Here is a 20624-nt window from a genome sequence, read left to right on the forward strand (position 1 = left end):
TGGTCGACGGAAAGGTAAAGAGACCATCCAGCAGTCCGGGGTTCAGGCCTGGCTGCCCGCTGTCATGCTCCATGATCAACCCCTGATGGATAACGCATTGATGCGGGAATCTCAAGGAGCCGAGGGGGCTCTTGTAGCCAATGCCCTGGAGAAATCTCTTCTTCTTCCCACTGACATGGCCGAGCTAAGAAATATGAGTGGGTTAGAGGTTGTCCTTGACCTTAAGAAATACCTAGGCATGGTGGGTCCTTTGGCACCCATTTACTTTATTCAAATTTTGTCGCTTAGTACCTTCCTTTCTTTTTACGGAGTTACTTGTTTTCATTGGCAGGCTATCCAGGCTCTTTTCAGGTTAGATGAGGAGATCGATGGCCAGGGCAATGCCTTAGCGCAAGAGCGTGACAAGTTTTTGGAAGCTGCTAATACCCTCAAGAGATCTGAGGCCGACCTAAAAAAGGCGACCGAGGATCTGGAGGAGATGACGAAGGCCAGGGACGCTGCTGCCTCCGACCTAGCCGTGGCCAGGAGGCAAGCTGAGGATCAAACTAATCGCTTGCAAGACGTTGAGGGTCAACTACAGACTGCCAAAGAGGACATTGCCTATATGAAGGAAAAGTTGACCGTGGCAATCCATGAGAAAGGTGTTGCCGAGTATGCCAGGGACGAGGCTGTGAGAGCCAAAGACGAGGTGGAATTTGCAAAAATAGACGCTGAGCGCTCTGTAGAACAGGCAGAGGAGGAGGCTTTCGCAGATGGGGTGGCTAAGACTGAAGCCATCCTTCGGGCTCAAGTTCCTGCGGTGTGCAGGCATTATTGTTCTCAGACTTGGCATGAAGCCCTCAACCAAGCAGGAGTTGATGCCTCATCTGACCTTAGGAGGGAGGATAGGGTATATTACCCTATTGCAATTCGCGAGACTACCCCTGCTGCTCCCGAGGAGGGGTCCTCATTACCAGCGGTTGAGAGTCACGATAAGACCGCCGATGATATATCTTTAACTGACCAACCATCCGAGGAGATTGAGCCCCAGAGGACGTTGGGGGGAGTTAGAGCCGAGGGTCAGGAAATACCACAAGATGTGGCGAGGCCTCCTGCGGACCCTTCGATTCAGAGCCCTTAGGCCTTGGCTAAAGCCTTTTAATTTGCTTATCGAATTAATTTGCCTACTGAGTTGGGGAGACTAGTATACGACATAGGATAATTTTGTTTATTTTCTCTTTTATCTTCTCGTTTATCTCATTTTGTTTCTTGCCTCAGTGGCGTTGTAAGGAAGTTGTATACTTTCCGTTTGAACTGAATACTTAATACTTTGCTTCCAACTAATGATATTTTCTTTTATTTGCTTTACTATAATATTCTGCTCTATATTCGTATCCTATTCTGGAGTTAGCCTCATGAAACCATCTGTTATCCTTCAAATATAAATCTAAAAACCGTATTATAGCTTGACTCTAGGTAACGCTTTGGTTTTTCTCCAGATAGTTACTTTCTCCATGGGTTCGAGTCCGAGGACCATGCAATACCCTGGTTATGTCTAGTACTTAGATTTTTCTATAAGTATCTAATTTTCCATAGGTTTGGGTCCGAGGACCATGCAATACCTTGGTTCTGTCTAGTACCCAGGTATAATGGTGTGTATAGTTTTACCATAGGCTTGGGTCCGAGGACCATGCAATACCTTGGTTCTGTCTACCACTTCTATTTTTCTGTAAGTATCTAGTTTCCCCATAGGTTTGGGTCCGAGGACCATGCAATACCTTGGTTCTGTCTAGTACCCAGGTATAATGGTGTGAATAGTTTTACCATAGGCTTGGGTCCGAGGACCATGCAATACCTTGGTTCTGTCTACCACTTCTATTTTTCTGTAAGTATCTAGTTTCCCCATAGGTTTGGGTCCGAGGACCATGCAATACCTTGGTTCTGTCTAGTACCCAGGTATAATGGTGTGAATAGTTTTACCATAGGCTTGGGTCCGAGGACCATGCAATACCTTGGTTCTGTCTACCACTTCTATTTTTCTGTAAGTATCTAGTTTCCCCATAGGTTTGAGTCCGAGGACCATGCAATACCTTGGTTCTGTCTAGTACCCAGGTATAATGGTGTGAATAGTTTTACCATAGGCTTGGGTCCGAGGACCATGCAATACCTTGGTTCTGTCTACCACTTCTATTTTTCTGTAAGTATCTAGTTTCCCCATAGGTTTGAGTCCGAGGACCATGCAATACCTTGGTTCTGTCTAGTACCCAGGTATAATGGTGTGAATAGTTTTACCATAGGCTTGGGTCCGAGGACCATGCAATACCTTGGTTCTGTCTACCACTTCTATTTTTCTGTAAGTATCTAGTTTCCCCATAGGTTTGAGTCCGAGGACCATGCAATACCTTGGTTCTGTCTAGTACCCAGGTATAATGGTGTGAATAGTTTTACCATAGGCTTGGGTCCGAGGACCATGCAATACCTTGGTTCTGTCTACCACTTCTATTTTTCTGTAAGTATCTAGTTTCCCCATAGGTTTGTGTCCGAGGACCATGCAATACCTTGGTTCTGTCTAGTACCCAGGTATAATGGTGTGAATAGTTTTACCATAGGCTTGGGTCCGAGGACCATGCAATACCTTGGCTCTGTCTACCACTTCTATTTTTCTGTAAGTATCTAGTTTCCCCATAGGTTTGGGTCCGAGGACCATACAATACCTTGGTTCTGTCTAGTACCCAGGTATAATGGTGTGAATAGTTTTACCATAGGCTTGGGTCCGAGGACCATGCAATACCTTAGTTCTGTCTACCACTTCTATTTTTTTGTAAGTATCTAATTTGTCCTCGGACCGCTTTACTGGAGACGATTCCTCCTTGGGTCGGATTATGATCTTTACACGTGGCGTTGATCTCGCCTCCAGCTCGAGGCCCCATCTTTTTCATTTATGAAGTGCCCTTTGTCTGTTCGTGTTCCGCGCTTGACGCTTCGGTGTGCGAAACGCGCCTTCATTAATGTCCTCGTGAATTAACACGAGTCCAACGGTCTACGGCCTCCTTGGAAATTGGTAGCTTCATTATTAACCCAGCTGATAATTCTCTTTTCGAACTCTACATGAATTAATTCTCACCAACCCCCATCCCCTATATAAGGTGGGGAGGTGGTTTCCCCACAATCCATGGACCTCTCAATACAAACAGAAAAAAACACATTCTTCCAGCTCTCCAAGCCCTTTTAACAACCCTACCGGAATTGTTACTAGAATTGGCAAAAGCCGGTATGGCCGCAGCCCCCACTGGGCTTTCGGTGCGGCAGAATCTAGGCGTAACCCCGATGGCGCCCTACAAGGTGGCCCAGAGGGATGTTGTTAGAGTACCTAACGTCTCTCCTCGGAGCGCACCCCCGACGAAGAAGGCGCGCGAATTCATCTCATGGGCGGTGCTCGAGTGTTGCCGTCTCCAACGGCCAACACTCGTGAGGATCGGAGAGAATCAAGGGAATATCATGGGGGAAGGTATCCCGGAGCCCCTGCATCTGCTCCTCTCTTTGTTCCAGCTCCGCCGCGCCAAGAAAGGAGTTGTTGGTGGCCTGGAAACATGATGGCCCTCCCCCTTCCCTGCTTTTTGTGTCAAGCTCTCCCATTCTCTTTATACCAATAAAAGCAGGGCTTGACACTTCCCTCCGGCTAGCTTCTTTAGGGCGGGTCCACCTGGGCCTCTGATTGTAGAAATAGCTGGTAGGATTAGCTTGTAAATTTGTTTGTGAAACATGCCTGCCTGAGCCTCTGATTGTAATTTGTACTGTTTCTATTTATGAAATAATAATATCAAGATTTCTCTTTTCGCTGTCGAATCTTCTATCTCTTTTTTTTTTTTTTACTTCGCCAACCTACTGTAAAACGACCACTTAGAACAATCACCTAGTGCGCCGGCCAGCACCCTAAACCTTCCCACAGACGGCGCCAATTGTAAGGACTCAGTTTGGATTTGACCCTGAATATGGGTAGGTTTTCGGCCCAACAAGCCCAAACAATAAATTTATAGAGAGTGGGTTAAAGGTTTAGGCACTGGCCGTCGTTCATCAAGCATCAACTCTTTTTTATAAAAGAAAATACTTAGAGTTTACTTACAACTAGGGGGATGCTCCTCGGCCCGTGGCCGAGGAGCCTCTTTTCTTCTCTCTCTTTCCCCCCCCCCCTTTCTTTACTTTACTTGCTTTTCTTATATAGTCTTCATCTTCCTATCTCCTTCTTCCATCTGTTGATCATCCATTTGCCTCCCTTCTGGCCATCCATTCCATCAAAGGCCTTATCGGTACTCAAGTGGTTCACTCTGATCAACGTTGCCCTGCTAAGGGGTTATATCCCCATTAATGCGGCCAGAGGGATTAGGTGAATGCATTAAGTGTGAATGTGACAGCTTGCTCTGGACTTGTCCCCTCCCAAAAATTATCCTTAGTATGCCGAGGACGGAGAGGTCCTCGGCGTGGGTCAAAAAAGAGGCTTTCCCCAACTTAGCCTTGACTGGTCAGTCTTCCTCGGCGCTGGCCTTGGGCCTACTACGCGATGGGCTATGGCTGTCAAGCCCACGGGCCCCACAAATATAAATTCTGAAAAATTTGATAATAAAATTTTAGTTGGAGTAGAATTTAAATCTAAAACCTAGATCATAAAGTTTTAGCGAAGTTAAATTAGTGTTAAATCTTAAAACTTCGTCAACAGTTTTATAACTTAATATCTTAATAAAATATTAATTTAATGAGATACAATTTGCAGAAAACAAAAGTGTGGGTCGCGTGCGATTTAGGTTTAAATTTTTTTATACTAGGCTTTTTAGTTTGAATAGAATTTAAATTTATTTTAAATTATTATTAAATCGTATCATTTAGTCAAAATGTGAGTTTTTTTTTTTTTTTTTTCTATAAAATTAATTTACTAATGTGTGATAGTAGTTATTTGGTGCAACCACAACTTTTAAGTCAAATTTTTATTATATAGTAAGTATATATAATGATTTAATTATGATATTACGTGCTTTATCACGTCTTTTATTATATTATTATATAGGGTGAAGTGTCTGTTGAATCAACAAAATGGTTTTAGTCTGTTCTCTAGAAAAAGAAAAAAAAGAAAAATGGAAACGACAGCCGTTTTATAATCTAAAACGGAAACGGTACTATAAAAGAATTTCACTTCAGACAGAAGCAGTAGTAGCAGTAGTCAAAGAAACTCAAAAGACAAACAACACTCCGTACTTTGTCCACCACAAGTATACGAAAGTCGTATTACCCATTTGCCCCCCCACCCCATCACCTATCCAAAGCAAACGACGCCGTACAACATCTTCCACCACCGGCACGCATTGCCTTGCGTTGCCTTGAGTTCGACGAAACGAAACCACTTTTCCTTCCTCCCATTCATTCCCGTACTCTTTCTTTCTTTCATTCTATCCAGACCACAGTCCACAACACAAAAATATTAAAAGAAAAACCAAAACCTGTCTACGATTGCCCCAAAAACAACACACACTCTCCCATACACTACTGACACATCCCCAATACCCCATAACCCACACCAATTTTTTATTTTATTTTTTATAATTTGTGTGAATTATTTTTATCGCTTAGTCTTGAAGATTACGTGAACCGCCATTTCAAGCTAAACCCCGATTACTCTATTTTTGTCTTAACAAAAAGTCTTTAAAATACTCACTCACTCTCTTTCATTATTAGTGTTTGTGTTTCACTCACTCTTATAGATTTCGTGCACGATACAACTCTCTTTTCTTCTTTTAATCTCTCGCTATGGCCTCTCTAACCCCAATCTCTCACAATTTCACCAAACTCCAACTCCAAACGCCCCCTAACACTTTCGCTTTCAATCTCAATCCCAATCCCAATCCCAATCCCAATCCCAATCCCTCTGTTCTCAGCAGAAGCACTAGCTCTCTCCGTTTCCGTCGCGAAATTACGAGAATGCCCCTGAAGGCCGGTGCGGTGTCTGTTTCGGCGACCACGGCGGAGAAGCCGAAGAAGAGGTACCCGGGCGAGTCGAAGGGGTTCGTGGAGGAGATGAGGTTTGTGGCGATGAAGCTGCACACCAAAGAGCAGGCTAAGGAGGGCGAGAAGGAAGTGAAGGAGCCTGAGGAAAGGACCGTCACTAAGTGGGACCCCACCGTCGATGGATACTTGAGGTTCCTTGTGGATAGCAAGTTGGTCTATGACACTCTCGAAGGGATCGTCGATAAGGCTGCTTTTCCTTCCTGTGAGTCTTTGGGTCTCTTTTATATACGTATTTAATTTGTTGTTGTTGTTGTTGTTAATCTTATTTTAGTACAAGTAGTTGAAAAGAACGTGTTAATTAATGAAGCAACAAAGACTATGACTTTTGATTGAATAGAAGGAAGGAAAAGAATACATGTAGCCGACTCTGACTAATCTGTTGAGGATGATTGCCGGTTCAAAAAAAGTTGGGAGTAAGGCTTTGTTGTTGTTGTTGTGATTCTAGGGGTACCCACTTAGGCATGTCTTTTTGGTATCTAGCATTCTGCTTTTGTTGGTTTTTGGTGTTTTAGATGTATGAGCTCTTTAGAGTTCTGATTGGGAAAGATACTCGAATGTTTGTGTGCGTGGGCGCACACTAGTTGAGTTCAATTGATGATTATTATCATTATTATTGTTTTGAATTCTAATGAGTGAATGATAATCAAAATATTAATTGTATATGTTAATAAATATTGATTTGTAGTCTTATTTTTATTCATTTTTTGGTGACTTCTTGATTTAATGGTATCTAGGGGATTTATATGACCATATTGTGAAAGGTAAAGTGTTCATTTAGTATTGTTGAATGAACTAGAGCTTTTAACTGTTGAGATTTTGTGGCACAAATAGTGAATGGTGCTTTAAAAGTTATGGATTTATAAAGCATGAACAATGAACTGTAGAGTTTTTTTTTTTTTTTTTTTTTCTTCTTAAGTACTCCAAATTACCAAAAGTTTGACAAGTTCTGCTATAGGAGCTTTTATGCGCTTAAATAGCAGTTTAGCACCCCTTCAAAAGCTTAACTGGATGGATTTCAAGGCATAATGCTGTGGTTGGGTGGAGATAGTGAGTGATGAATGTAGTTTAACATGCCTAAATTTGAGAACTGAAAAGTCGATCTTTCCCTGTTGGGTATCACCACATTTTCCTCCAGCATGCATGTGGTTCGGTTCTTTTTTGTGTGTTTAATCTCTACTAATGACAGCTGAAAGATTGAAAATTTCATTTTTGGTTGTAGATGCAGAGTTCAGAAACACAGGACTAGAAAGGTCTGAAAAATTGGCTAAGGATTTGGAGTGGTTCAAGGAGCAAGGCTACACCATCCCAGAACCTTCTTCTCCTGGTGTGACATACTCACAATATCTTAAAGAATTATCAGAGAAGGATCCTCAAGCATTTATTTGCCACTTTTACAATGTATATTTTGCCCACTCTGCTGGTGGTCGCATGATTGGGAGAAAGGTAAATAGACATTAGCTTGGATAGTGTGTCATAATATTACCATGTGATGGTTTATCGCCTAGGGACTCAGGTCTATCTGTAGGTTGTGGCCCTGTGGGCATGATATCATGTGTGCGCCCTTTGATTGCAATTCTCAAAATAGGGACATCAATGAATTTTCAAAGTGCTCATTCGCCTTTAATTGCTCCAAGTTATGCTGTTTTCTCCACATAAAATATCATGTTCACCATTGTTACTACTGATTCTTAGATATCTATAGCAGGGGAAATTATTCCATGTACCTGGTGTATTACATACCTTCCTCTTACATGGGTATAGACCCCATGTGTTGGTCCCGCACATGAGATCCACATTTATGTGAGAGGGAGGTATAGCATACTGGGTTTACATAATAATTTCTCTTACAAGTGGTATATTCATTAAATGAAAGTAAATAGTGAACTTCTGAATGAATGAGGAGTCTGTTTTTCTTTGTCTGTTATATAGATTCATCCGTTTAACATATGACTAACAGCAGCTCTGTAGACACATCTGATGTGATATGTTGGATGCAGGAACTTCCACATTTTTAGAGCTCTGTTTTATCTGTTCCTGTATGTATCATTATGATTGTGGTTTGTTTGTATATAGGCTATTTTTAGCTGTCATGAAGTATTAGTTCATCTTTCCTTTAAAAGATTTCCAAACTGTAGGTTCACTGTGCAGTAACTGTGGATTGTGCCTATTTACCATGATTCAACCTCACTAACGTGTGGCTGATATCTTTATGATTCTAAAATTGCAGCCTTCTTTGAAACAAATATTTGATAATAAGGAGGGAAGCAGTTAATCGAATTTTCTTTTTGTGGGGACCTTTCAGCAAGTGGCAGTTCTTAGTTTCTATAAGTGAAGACCTTCCCCCTCACCCAAAAAAAAAAAAAAAAATCCCTGCGGGTGGCCCTTCCATCACCCTTTTCTCTTTCTGCTCTCTCTAGATGTGAACACTACTAATTTTACTTTGGAAATTTTTTTATATGAGGCTGATGTGGTATTGGCATGTTATTTTAGTTTATGAGGTGCATAACTCTAATTCTTTTCTTATTACTCTAATTCAGGTAGCTGAACAGATACTAAATAACAAGGAGTTGGAATTCTACAAATGGGATGGTGACCTTTCCCAATTGTTGCAGAATGTGAGAGAGAAGTTGAATAAAGTTGCTGAAGTAATTTCTTGCTACCCTTAGTATTGCATTTTCCTTTTTTACTCCAAAATTCTTTTGCTTTTTACCCCCAAGCTTCTGTGGAATCTGAGCAGTAAACCTGAAATACTGATACAACTAATTTGTTTGTTTGTTTGTTTTTTATGTTTTTTTTTTTTTCAAAACAATTTTGTGAATCATCCAGTTATAATATAGGAAAAACTTATTTGTGTATGGGTTTTTTCAGGGCTGGACTAGAGAGGAGAAGAATCATTGTTTGGAAGAAACTGAGAAATCATTCAAGCACTCGGGAGAGATTCTCCGTCTAATATTATCATGATTTGCACTGCACAATTAATGGCACAAGCTTCAAAGATTTCTGTATATATTCAAAATGTTTAATCTTTCGTTGAATGTTAATCATCTATCAAAATATGAATGCTTTATTGTTGCAGATAATCTGAAATTTGTTCAAATATAAATAAATTTAGGAAACTTGGTCTGGGCTAAGCCACTTTATGAAAAGGTGAAAAAAAAAAAAAAAAAGGAGCTAGAATAACTCCAGAATGAACTTATTACTGTTCTTGTGAACCAAACTCACACTGTCACTCATCTTGGATGGTAGGCATGTAAACAAGATCTTGCCTTCCAAGGGAACGAGAATCATCTCTAGTATCAATGTTCTTGTTGAAGGCTTCTTAGCATTGTTAGCCAGGATGAGAACAGCCTCAAGGGGTTAGGCTATCAATGTCTCTCCAGCCTTGTTTTCAGGTGCTTTGAGAAGCCTTATGGTGTTCAGGTGGTTTTTATGGGTTAGGTGGTTTTTATGGGTTAGACGAGTTCTGTGTCTGTGTGAGAGAGAGAGAGAGAGATCTGGTCTTGGTTTATGTGTTTTGCATGTTTTTTTTGTTTGTGTTTATCTGACTAATCTGAGTTCAATCATGTTGTAAGTTTTTCGATGCTTCTATTACTATGAGTGAGAAGAAAATCTATCATGTTTTGATACATGTATCCACTCTCTCACATGGGAGTGAATGTATGAATATGATGTATGTAATACCACCCCGTAAGTGAAAAGGAGAGAGATCAACCTGAAACTTGTCAACCTTTCCAGATTATTGTCGTTATCATTGCATAGTTTCGAATATTTGCACTGAAATAGATTGATGCAGTCAGCATATCTATGTGACTATGTTTTGTACCAATGAGACTAGGTTTAGATGGGTCTGGCATTTTCTTTTTTTGGACTTGAGTATTTAGATTTCTTATTGAATTCAAGACTTACCAACCCCTTGGAATTGGTTTGATTGGTTCTTATGATAATGTGTACAATGTACTGTGTACCTGTTTCGTATCAATGAAAACTAAAACTATGAAAACTCTCTTTTTGCTTGATACTCCAGAAACTTTTTAAAGATACGCAAATGCGTTATAGAAATTGTAGAGTCTGTTTTTGTTGCCCAAGCCCAAAAGATATGGGTCAAAGGCCCAACGAACTCAGAACAATGAATTTGTAGAGAGTGGATCGAAGGTTTAGGCACTGGCCGACGTTCACGAAGCATGAACTCTTTTCTTTCTTTGAAAAATACTTAGAACAATTTACAACTGGGAGATGCTCCTCGGACCATGGCCGAGGAGGCCTTTTCTTCTCTCTCTCACCCCCCAAAAAACCCTCCCCTTACATATCGCTCCCCTTTCTTATATATCCCTCTCTTCCTCCTCCTGTTGGTCATCTATTGGTTTTCCACCTGACCGTCTATCCCATCAAAGGTCATATCCGTGCTCAAGTGATTCACCCTGATCGATGTTGCCCTGTCAAGGGGTTACATCCTCATTAATGCGGTCAGAAGGGTTAGGTGAGCGTATTCAATGCCGAGGTGACAGTTCGCCCAGGGCTTGCCCCTTCTTCGTACTGAGGTCTCGGACGACCAAGGATAGAGTCATCCTCGGACCCATCATGCGTCCTCGGCGTGGGCCATTTGGGCCTGGGTTGAAGTGGGCCGAGGCCGCCCGATTTTCTGGCCCCACAGAAATGTAAGGGCATATTTTCGTTATAGAAATGTAAAGGCACATTTGGTAGATTATAATAAGTATTGTAATGTAATAGTTATTTTTATGGTTTAATTATTCTTTAGTTAGGTAATATTTTTATTAGAAGGAATAATCATTTCTTATGAATAGCTATTATTCAAAGTGAGGAATAATTATTCCTCTCTAATAGATTGTAATATCTATTTTTTAGTATGTGCAATAATTTCTGAAGTTAATGTATTTCCAAATAAACAAATTTTCCATATATGTGTAACAATTATAAAAATAAAAAAATTATAAAAAATAACTAATCTCTCTCTCAAATTTAAGAATGTTATTTTTAAGAAAATATAATTGTATGAATAAGATATTTTCTGAAATAAATCTTAAGTTTTATTCTAATGTTACAACTTACAACCAAACTTATGAATATGTTTAGTTATTCCATTACATTACATTTTATTCCTAGTAACGAAGATTACAATTCCTCTTGTAATTTTCATTCAATGTTCCAATTGTGCCCTAATAAACCCTTCAATTTACAAGACTTCCATCGGATTTTTATTGAATGGCCTGTTAGTTATTCATTGGCTTTAGCTTGAAAGAGTTATTCATGAAACGTTACGAAAAAGAAAAATTACTTTGTTAGGACACTTTTTTTTTTTTAGTAAATAGTAATATTTATTAGGACATTTTAGGTGTACAACTCAATGTATCTTTCTTTTTTTATTTCTAGTTTACCATGACGCTATGGACATGTATTCCTTTATTTTGTAGTTCTTTGACTTCTTGTATTTTTATTACATCTCTATTTTGCTAAGTAAAGGGAAGCTCATAAGTCATATCTTTGCAAACAGTAAATGGTAGTTTAATTAGTGTTACATTAGAAAAAATAAAAATTATTTTTTCAGGACACCTAATATACTAATTTATGTATCTATCTCCTTTTATTTTTAGGGAAAAGTTATTCAATGTCCTAAGGGCATTAGTTTAAGATTAAAAACTTTTTATAGGAAAAGAAAAAAAAAATAACTAATTTTTTTGACAGTTTTTTATAATTTTCATAAAAGTAGTATTACAACTTTTTAAAAATAATTTATTAATATGTTTTCGTAAGGGCACTTATTAACCGAACTTTTATTTTTATTATCAACTATGACACCATGTATAAGTTTTTTTTTTTTTTTTTTTTTTTAGCATGTCACCATGTATAAGTTGAAGCCTATGTATTACTTCATTCATTGCAAAATAGTAAAAAGATAAGTCATCTCACATGACAAAAAATACCTAATGTATTACCCCAATATCTCCTTTTATTTCTACCATCCATTAGGACACTATGAACAGTTGAACACCTAAGTGCTACTCTATTACGTCGTTTTTGTATTATTGCATCTTACTTTTGCTAAGTAGTCCTACATGTTTCTTACATGTTTTGTTCTTATTGGCTGGGACTACAAGGTCAGCTTGATGACCTTGTAGTCTGGAACTAAGTAAGAATTTCCCAATATTTAGTACATTTGCAAACAGTAAACTGATAGTTAACGCTACTTTACCAAAAATAAAAATTACTTTGTTGGGATACCTAATGCACTAACCCATGTATCTATCTTCTTCTTCTTCATTTTTTTTCTTTCTTTTTTTCTTTTTTGTTCATCGTGACACTATATGTATAGAATGACACCTATGTACTACTTTATTCCTCTGCAAACAATAAAAGAACAACTCCTACTACCACATGACAAAAAATAATAATTACTTTGTCACCACTACTGAAGTACTAACACATGTATCAATCTTTCTTTTATTTCTGTTGTCCATCATAAGATTCACTACATTATGGATGCCTATATACTAATTTGTTCCTCGGTTCTTTTAGGAAAATCCTTATATCACAATCATTATTTTTGTCATGAAATAAGGGGAAAAATATGAAAAGAATGTCGTGTTAAATTTAAAAAGAGGGGAAACTAAGAAAAACTTCTTAATAATAACTTCTTCTTTCGAGTAATACTAAGGGTCCGTTTGAATACTGCTGAAAACTGAAAACATGGTAGTAAAATAATTTTTAAATGTGTGAATAGTACCGTGAGACCCATTTTTAATGAAAAAGTTGCTGAAAAGTGAGGTTTGTGGGTCTCGTGAATAGTGCATGAAACCCTTTCCGTATACTGTTCACACAAAAAAATCAACAATCACGGCTTAAAAAAAAATAAAAAATAAATTTAAAAAAAAAAAAAAAAAGAAAGGAGGCCAACCCAGGATGTTTTTGCACTTCCCAAATGCTCACTATATATGCAACAACTTTTTTTTTGAAGGCAGAGCAACCTGCTGAAAACTTCATTGCCAAAAAAAAGAAAGTACAACAAAGCCAGGAAAGGCAATACAACGCACAGAAACAACTACAAGCTAACTTCCTGAACAACTCGCACCAACCAAGGAGGATAAACTCCTTTCCAAACCTGAGATGATTCTATCTGCCGCGCATACTGAGCGAGCTCGTGAGCTGCCTTGTTGTAATCTCTTTTCACATGCTTGATTTTCCAGCTATTAAAAGAAGAAAGAAGACTAAGGATTCCTTGATAAATATGGCCAAGATTGCCACCAACTTCAGCTGCTGTAATACTATTGACCACTGATAAAGCATCTGATTCCAAGATAATTTGGGGGAGCTTTTGTTCTTTGGCAAGAAGGAGACCACATTCCAAAGCCAAAGCTTCAACTTCCTCCACCAAGTAATGACCCAGGGCAGATGGTAATGTCGGCTAAGTCTTCTCAGCAAATCCCATGATTCTTTCCTACGATGAGTTTCAGGGTTACCATAAAACCCAGTAATACGCCACTTAAAATCTAAATCCGGATCAGTCACCACTGCATCAACAAAATTCCTAGAATAGCTTTGGACATCTACCTTTACATCCCTACTCCATAACATAGCTAAACCCCCACTCCTCCCAACACAAGGAACTGTTAAACCATTCAAAAGACCAATTTTAAATTTCACCTTTTCCATTTGAAAATTCTTCATCTTTGTCTCCGACAGGAAGACAATATTGGGCTTCCAACGTTGCACAATCTCGCGCAACTCTCGAACTGACCGGGGGTTCCCAAGCCCCCGGCAGTTCCAACCTAAAGCAATCATTGGTCTAGGCGGTGCTGCTCAGCAGTCACCGCCTTTTCAGCAAAGAAATTTTCATTCCCTTCTTTTTCCCCACCACAGAACCGTTTCTGGACATTCCCATCATGCATAAATAACGTATTATCAAAAACCTTTCTTTTGTTACTAACCTCTTGGGCTTTTTCACACTTCACCATGTCTTGGGCCTTATTCTTATCTCTTGCTATTCTTTTGAACCTTCTCTTAGCTCCTTGGGAGACCACATGGTCTGGACACTGTGATTGTTCCCGGTCCACTTCAGTGCTTCCCTTATTTTCTGGCTTAATGGGCTTAATACCTTCCTTGCCATGTAAAACCAGCCCATTCTTCTTTTCCCCTTCTAAAGCTACAGATTCTTCTACCATTAATGGGCTTAAAATTCCAGCTCCATATATATCCGGCCCACATTCCTCTCTAACTATCTGCTGACTCTCTTTAGTCCCATTCCCTTCATTCCTAACTAAATAATTTCTATCTCCACTCATCCCTTCACGTGTCTTCTGCCCTTTCTCACTTACCGAAGCTACTGGCAGCCTCTCTTCCAACCTGACCTGTTCACCATTTTCCTTGTGATTGGACATGACATGATTCATCGCCATGTCCAACCGATCTGCCTCCATCAAGCTCACCGAAACCCTCTCCAGCTCACTACCTCCGTCACCCACCTGCACCTGAGTGCTTCGGCCACCTGTCTCATTCTCTAATCTGTCATCACCGTCCACCACCATAGCAGCCGAGCCTCCCTTTTCAATCCCGGCCTGCTCCTTCCTCTTCTCTTTTTCTCCTCCAACTTTCAAAAAACCACCAGCCCTCAGCCATTCGCCATATTGCCGACCTGATGAATGCTCCAATAAAATAGCTTGACAATGTTTTTCATCATGCCCAAGTATACCACATCTATAGCAGAAAGTAGGTAGCCTCTCATACCTGAAATCAACCCAAACTCTTCCATCTTCATCACTCTTCACAAACCCCCCTCTACGCAGAGGCTTCTCTATTTGCACCTCAACTCTAATTCTTAAAAACTTTGCTTGATCAGCTAGAATAGCTCTCTTGTCAACCTCCAATACTCTTCCAATCTTGCTGCCAATATCTCTTCCAATGTCTTCAGTCATATTCTCAAATGGCAAACCCCAAATCTGTACCCAAAAAGGAGAGTGGGAGAAACTAATGTTTTTTGATGACAAACCTTTCCTCCAACGGCATAAAAGAAGAAGGTTATTGTCAAAATTCCAAGGACCACTTTTCTCAACCCACTCTAGCTGACATCTTGACCCAAACTTAAACTGCAAAATGTTATTCCCCACCTCTACAATTCTCAAATCAGAACCCATCTTCCATGCTGCCTTGAGAGTATTCTTCAGAGCTCTAAGGTTTTGATGACGGTCTGAAAGTAGACGCCCAAATAAGCTCAGTGAGCATTCTTCAAAAATTCCAGAACTGTTGCTATTAACAATAACAATATCCTCCTCTTCTTCTTTTGTGAGCTTCAAGTTTCTCAAACTATTTACCACTTCTTGATCCATGCAGCCACTTCCGAAAGAAAGGCCTACAACCATTTAAAGAAAATGGTGTAGACCAAGAAAGAACCCTAAAGAAACTTTTACGGGAGGAAATAAGCTCTTACCGAGAATGAGAGAGAAAAGAGAACTCTTACTTAGATGAGAGAGAAAACAGACTCCTACAGGGGAGAGAGACTTCTAGATGAGATGTAAATTCAAAACTCTAAATTCTAATCATAGCTGCCTCTTCCTGCTTCCATCATTCCATCATGTGCTGAAACAGTTGTCCACAATTTCTCTCCTAAAATTCCACAAAATTATGTGGGTCCACGAATTAGCCTTTCAAGATTGCATGATTAGTTGTCAAACTGATAACCCACGAAGGTGGACGGTACGATAGGGACATAAAAGTAAGTGGCTGGTCAGCTTATTTTAGAGGAGCTATCTAAGCAAATTGGTGGGCCATTACTTTAGCAGTTGTGCTAGTGCTATATAAAATGACATAATTTATGTCACAACTCACTTATGTAACAAGTTATAAGCGGTAGAAAAGTGGTAATAGGTTTATGTAAAGTCACCTTTCTACTATTTATAACTCATTACATGAATAAATTATAACACAAATTATACAATTTTACATAATTTATGTCACAACTCACTTATGTAACAAGTTATAAGCGGTAGAAAAGTGATAATAGGTCTATGTAAAGTCACCTTTCTACTATTTATAACACATTACATGAATAAATTATAACACAAATTATACAATTTTATGTGACACAAGCATTATTCTTGCTTTAGTCATGGCCGGTAAATGCTAATGCTAATGCCTCACTTCCCAACTTCTTTTTAACAGTCCCATCTTCTAATTCTTTTCCTTAAAACACTTTCCAACTTTTCAAGTAAAAAAATATATTAAATAGCATGAAAACGGAATCCTTTACTATTTAGGGTTTGGCTCTTATCCCAATCCTCACCACGTCAGCGTTTACACCACGTTGTGATGTGGGCCGGTTGAGGGGTTTTTATTTTTTATTTTTATTTTTTATTTTTTATTTTTTTTTTCGGTTAAGGGGAAATACAAATAAAACTATCTCACCCTATCAGTAAGTACAGAGTTAGAAGTCTTATCATACAAAACACCAGCAGCATTCAAATTGACAAAATACAAAACATTAGGACTAGGAGGATTATCAAACACCAGAAACTCCTCAGCCATGTTGCTACCCATTCTTCCAAGTGCATCAGTGCACCTATTCCCTTCCTTGAACACATGTACCACTCGGGTTTGGAGGAACTTGCTCAGCAAGTATATGCAATCATTAAGAAGAGAGAGATGCTGGATCTCATTCCAAACCACTTCTAACATTATTTTATTTATTTATCATTATAGATTCTAAAATGTGAATCGAATATTAATTGTTTTTCTTTTTACATTTTTATGTATTATGTATCATAAAATACATAAATGTTGTATAAAATTTATGAGAAAAATTATAAATATACATATATAAATTATATAAACCTTAATATAGGATTTTGTAAATAGAAAAGAAAAAAACAGTTGACTTTTTTGATTGTTTTTTATTTCATAAAAATGGTATCAATTTTTTTTTAAAAGTAATTCATTAACAAATACCCTAAGGACATTCGCTAATCAAATCCAATTAATTTTTATTTGTATTGATGGACCGGGCTTAGAATTGGGCTCACATTATACTTGTATTAGTGGGCTTAGTGTTTCCTACTAAGGGTAGTTCCTGGCCAAGCGACCCAACGACACCCCTTAACCCCCATGGATTCTCTTTCTTTCCTCTCTAAGTGGCTCTCCCTCTTGATGGTACCAGCTCTAACTCTCTTTTCCTCTCTATTTTCTCCTTTACCTTGCCAACCCCCATTCTTCATTGAATTCTGCTATTTATAGCTTGAGGCTTGTGGGGGTTTCATGATTACATTCTGGTCTCACTCAATTCTGCCTCCAAAAGATCGCTCGGCAGCAATACTCCCTAAGGCAATACCAAGCCACTGGGGAGGTATGTTGTTCCGAGCAAATGCACTCCTGAACAGATCATAAATGGCTGGAGATGGGCCTGTCTATCACGCACTCAATAACAATATGGACTTACTATGAGGTTTAGGCTCAGTTTTGGCTCTTAAGAATGTTCGGGCCAAGGCTCAATGGGCCTATGGCCATGCCCCGTACAATAGCCCCCACTTGATTCGTGTCCGGTCACCGGGAGTGAATCAAGGACAACCCAAAAGGTGCCAGAGACTCCTCGAGAAGTCCAACCGTCAATCATTAAATGAGCAGGACAGTTATTAATGTCCTCTCAAAAGCAGCGCTATGACGGCTTTTCTAGTCTGAGCGTAATCAAGGCCTGGCGGTTCATGAACCAAGGCCACGTGTGTAGGAGTTACGAAAAGAAGTTAAAAGGATTTTTCCCGCTCCTTTTCATTAAATGCCTTCCCTTTATAAATAGTACCTTCTGACCCATCTCACCACTCTTTACACCCCCACTCCTCGAATTTTCTCCTCTGCCGAGCATACTCCTTCCATGCATAGATTCTAAACCAAGATCTCCAATTCCTAAAGCCCATACTAAGTTCCTTTGCCCATTCCTCTTCTCTTTTTAAGTTTTTTCTCTGATTCTAGATTTAAATATGGTGTACTCTCACCATCTTAACACCGAGGCATCTCTGACTAACTTTAGAGCGGGCTATGATGTTCCTAAGGATGTAGAACTGGCTTACTATCATAACTGTAATATCGCCCTTAAGCGATGCCCTCAGGTAGTGTTTTTTCCCCTAATGGCTATCCTAGAAGGAGCGGTCAAGTTTCCCATGGACCCTCTGATACTTAGGACGCTTAGATTTTACGGGTTGAGTCCCGACCAACTCCCTCCCAATTTTTACCGAGTAGTGAGTTGCACAAGCCGGTTAAACCAATTATATGGGTTGCAATTAGATCATCATGATATCAATTTCATGTATAGTTTATGTGGTAACATTAGGATAGACTATTACTAGAAAGTTAGGGATGTACAGGTACGACTTGTATCATGTCTACCCAATTCTAACAGAAATTCAGTAGGAGAATACATCTGGGTGAGTGGCAATTGGCATGCCAACGAGCTCACTTGCCTAACTTCACCCTGGGATGTTCGTCGGTACTGTGCATAATTAACTACTTGTACTTGTGCTTTGTTTGTCTTTATTGTTGTCTAAAAATGTGTTTTTTGTTTGTTTGCTTGTTTTTTTTTTTTTAAAAAAAAACACAGACGGCAAGAGATTTAAGCCAAACATTAGAGTTGTACATGTGAGGGATTTAAATTTTGTTCTTCGATCAGAAATCTTTGTGAATTTCGACGAGTAGCTCCGAGCGTTTCACCTTATACTCGGTTGTACCCCAGTTTACTCTACCTAGGAACCAGCAAGCTTTATTAGTAGATAGCCCACTACTATCATAGGTTGACGTATGCCATTCGAACTTCCTTCCTCCCAACCTAACTGTAGGCGAGGCTTGGGACCTTAACCCCCGATTGGCTAGAGCGAAGTCGTTAGTTCTCGTGAGGGATGCATCAGCAAACTCGGTTTTCCAAGGCTGCGACGTCCATAGACCTGTTGAGGAGCCCAGTGCCATGGTCCAACCAGCCGAACAGGTAGAGGTCGAATTAATAAATTCTTCCAAAGTAGAAGTCGAGCAAGAAAACGGCAACATGGTGACCACAAGGACAATGACAATTGAACGGTTCATTCCCAGCACATGACCATTAGCTCAACAGTAACACGCCCAGGGTAGAGATCAGCATCCTCCAGCCACTTGAACCTTAGAAAAGACAGCACACTGCCGACCCTCCCCGAGTACAAGAAGAAGCCTCTTCGAGGACTCCCCTGATTGCTACAACAGGGGGCGTGGTTATTTGGGAGCCCACCGGCGGAGTTCGTCCCACCTGACAGCTTGGATCTAGTGTGGCATCTTACTCCACAAACTCGGCCGTAGGATAGTAAACAATCTTTAGGCTCGAGAACGAGCCCCTTCCTATGACGGCTAGTGTTAGAACCTGGGCTCAGGGTGAGGGTGCCCGAGTTGCGCAAAGCCTAGGTTAGCGCCTACAGCTTCTGAAAGACGTTCACTTCTTCTTAAGTGGTGCAGACGAATCTTTATTCGCCCGGCTCCAATGGCACACCATAGCAGTAATTCACTTTACTTCTTTTTTCTTTCACAGATATGTGTTTATACTTTTCCCTCATGCTTATTGACATCACAATAACAGGCAGCGCAATTGGCTTACATGGTTGAGGACTGGCTGAAAAAGGCTGCTGAGGATGCTGACCGAGAGAAGGCTTTGAAGAACGTAGTGGTGGCCATGACAAAAGATAAAGATAAGGCTGTCGAGGATGCCGAAAGAAGAGCACAGGAAGCTGAGAGAGCCCGAGCATTGCCTGAGCAGAGTCTGGCAGAGACAGGTGAAAAACTGGGGGGGATGGAACTTAAGCTGGCTGAAGCGGAGAGCTTAAATCTGGCACAGGCCAATGAGATCGCAGAGTTAAAGGCAGCCATGGAAGTAGCCGAGGACAAATGGTACAATGAAGGCTTCACAAATGCCAAAAATTCCGTGGAACCTATCATTTATCAATCGCGGCGCCACGAGTTCGGCAAGGGGTGGGTGGCTGCTTTGCAAGTAATGGGGGTGCCAGATGATTCCCCATTAAGGAACCCCAAACAAAGACCTTACCTTAAGCCTCCCTCCCCCACCCCCCTCCCCCTATCCAGTTCAAAATGAAGTAATTTGAGTGTAGAACATGAATTTACTTGTCCCTCTGCTTTCGTCTCAATTTAATATTCTACATTCTTAATGTTATAGTTCCAATAATACTGATATCATATAAACCCAACCAGTGTGATTAAAGACCTTGCTTTAAAAGAAAATGGAAAAAGAAAAATTTAGGCACTGGTAAGATAAGTGAGAGTCATGATATAGTGGATTATAACTTTATATGAAGTTATAACAAACTTGTTGCCTAGAATTCAAGTATAAATGCCACGCTGTATTTTCAGGCCAGTTACCCTAGAATTACTAGGGAAATCTTTAAGCAACATTGTAGTTTCCCAGCCAGATCTAGTTACCATTTCACTTGTGCTTCTTTCAAGAGGGAAGAATTTTGCTCCATTTCCACTTGAGTACCATACCTATTCTTATTTTATGGCCGGAATAAGCATTTCCTTAAAAGTGTGTTGTGTAGTATAGTCTGTTCCACCCTCCCTTAAAAGTTACCATT

The 20624-nt window shown here is 39.8% G+C and overlaps 2 protein-coding genes across 2 annotated transcripts; one reads left to right on the forward strand and one right to left on the reverse strand.

Moving 5' to 3' along the window:
* The first annotated feature begins 5326 nt into the window (after positions 1–5326).
* On the forward strand, positions 5327–9149 carry LOC112035653 (heme oxygenase 1, chloroplastic). The gene is made up of 4 exons (XM_024068487.2): positions 5327–6235; positions 7253–7476; positions 8571–8678; positions 8902–9149. Exons 1-4 carry the CDS (start codon positions 5776–5778, stop codon positions 8992–8994), a joined length of 885 nt encoding a protein of 294 aa, XP_023924255.1. The 5' UTR covers positions 5327–5775; the 3' UTR covers positions 8995–9149.
* A 4674-nt stretch (positions 9150–13823) lies between these two features.
* On the reverse strand, positions 13824–15401 carry LOC136062818 (uncharacterized). The gene has a single exon (XM_065762385.1). The coding sequence runs from the start codon at positions 15399–15401 to the stop codon at positions 13824–13826; it is 1578 nt and encodes a 525-aa protein (XP_065618457.1).
* Between the last annotated feature and the right edge of the window lie 5223 nt (positions 15402–20624).

Source organism: Quercus suber, unplaced genomic scaffold (genome assembly GCF_002906115.3).
Source record: "Quercus suber isolate HL8 unplaced genomic scaffold, Cork oak 2.0 scaffold_456, whole genome shotgun sequence".
NCBI classification, from domain to species: Eukaryota; Viridiplantae; Streptophyta; class Magnoliopsida; order Fagales; family Fagaceae; genus Quercus; species Quercus suber.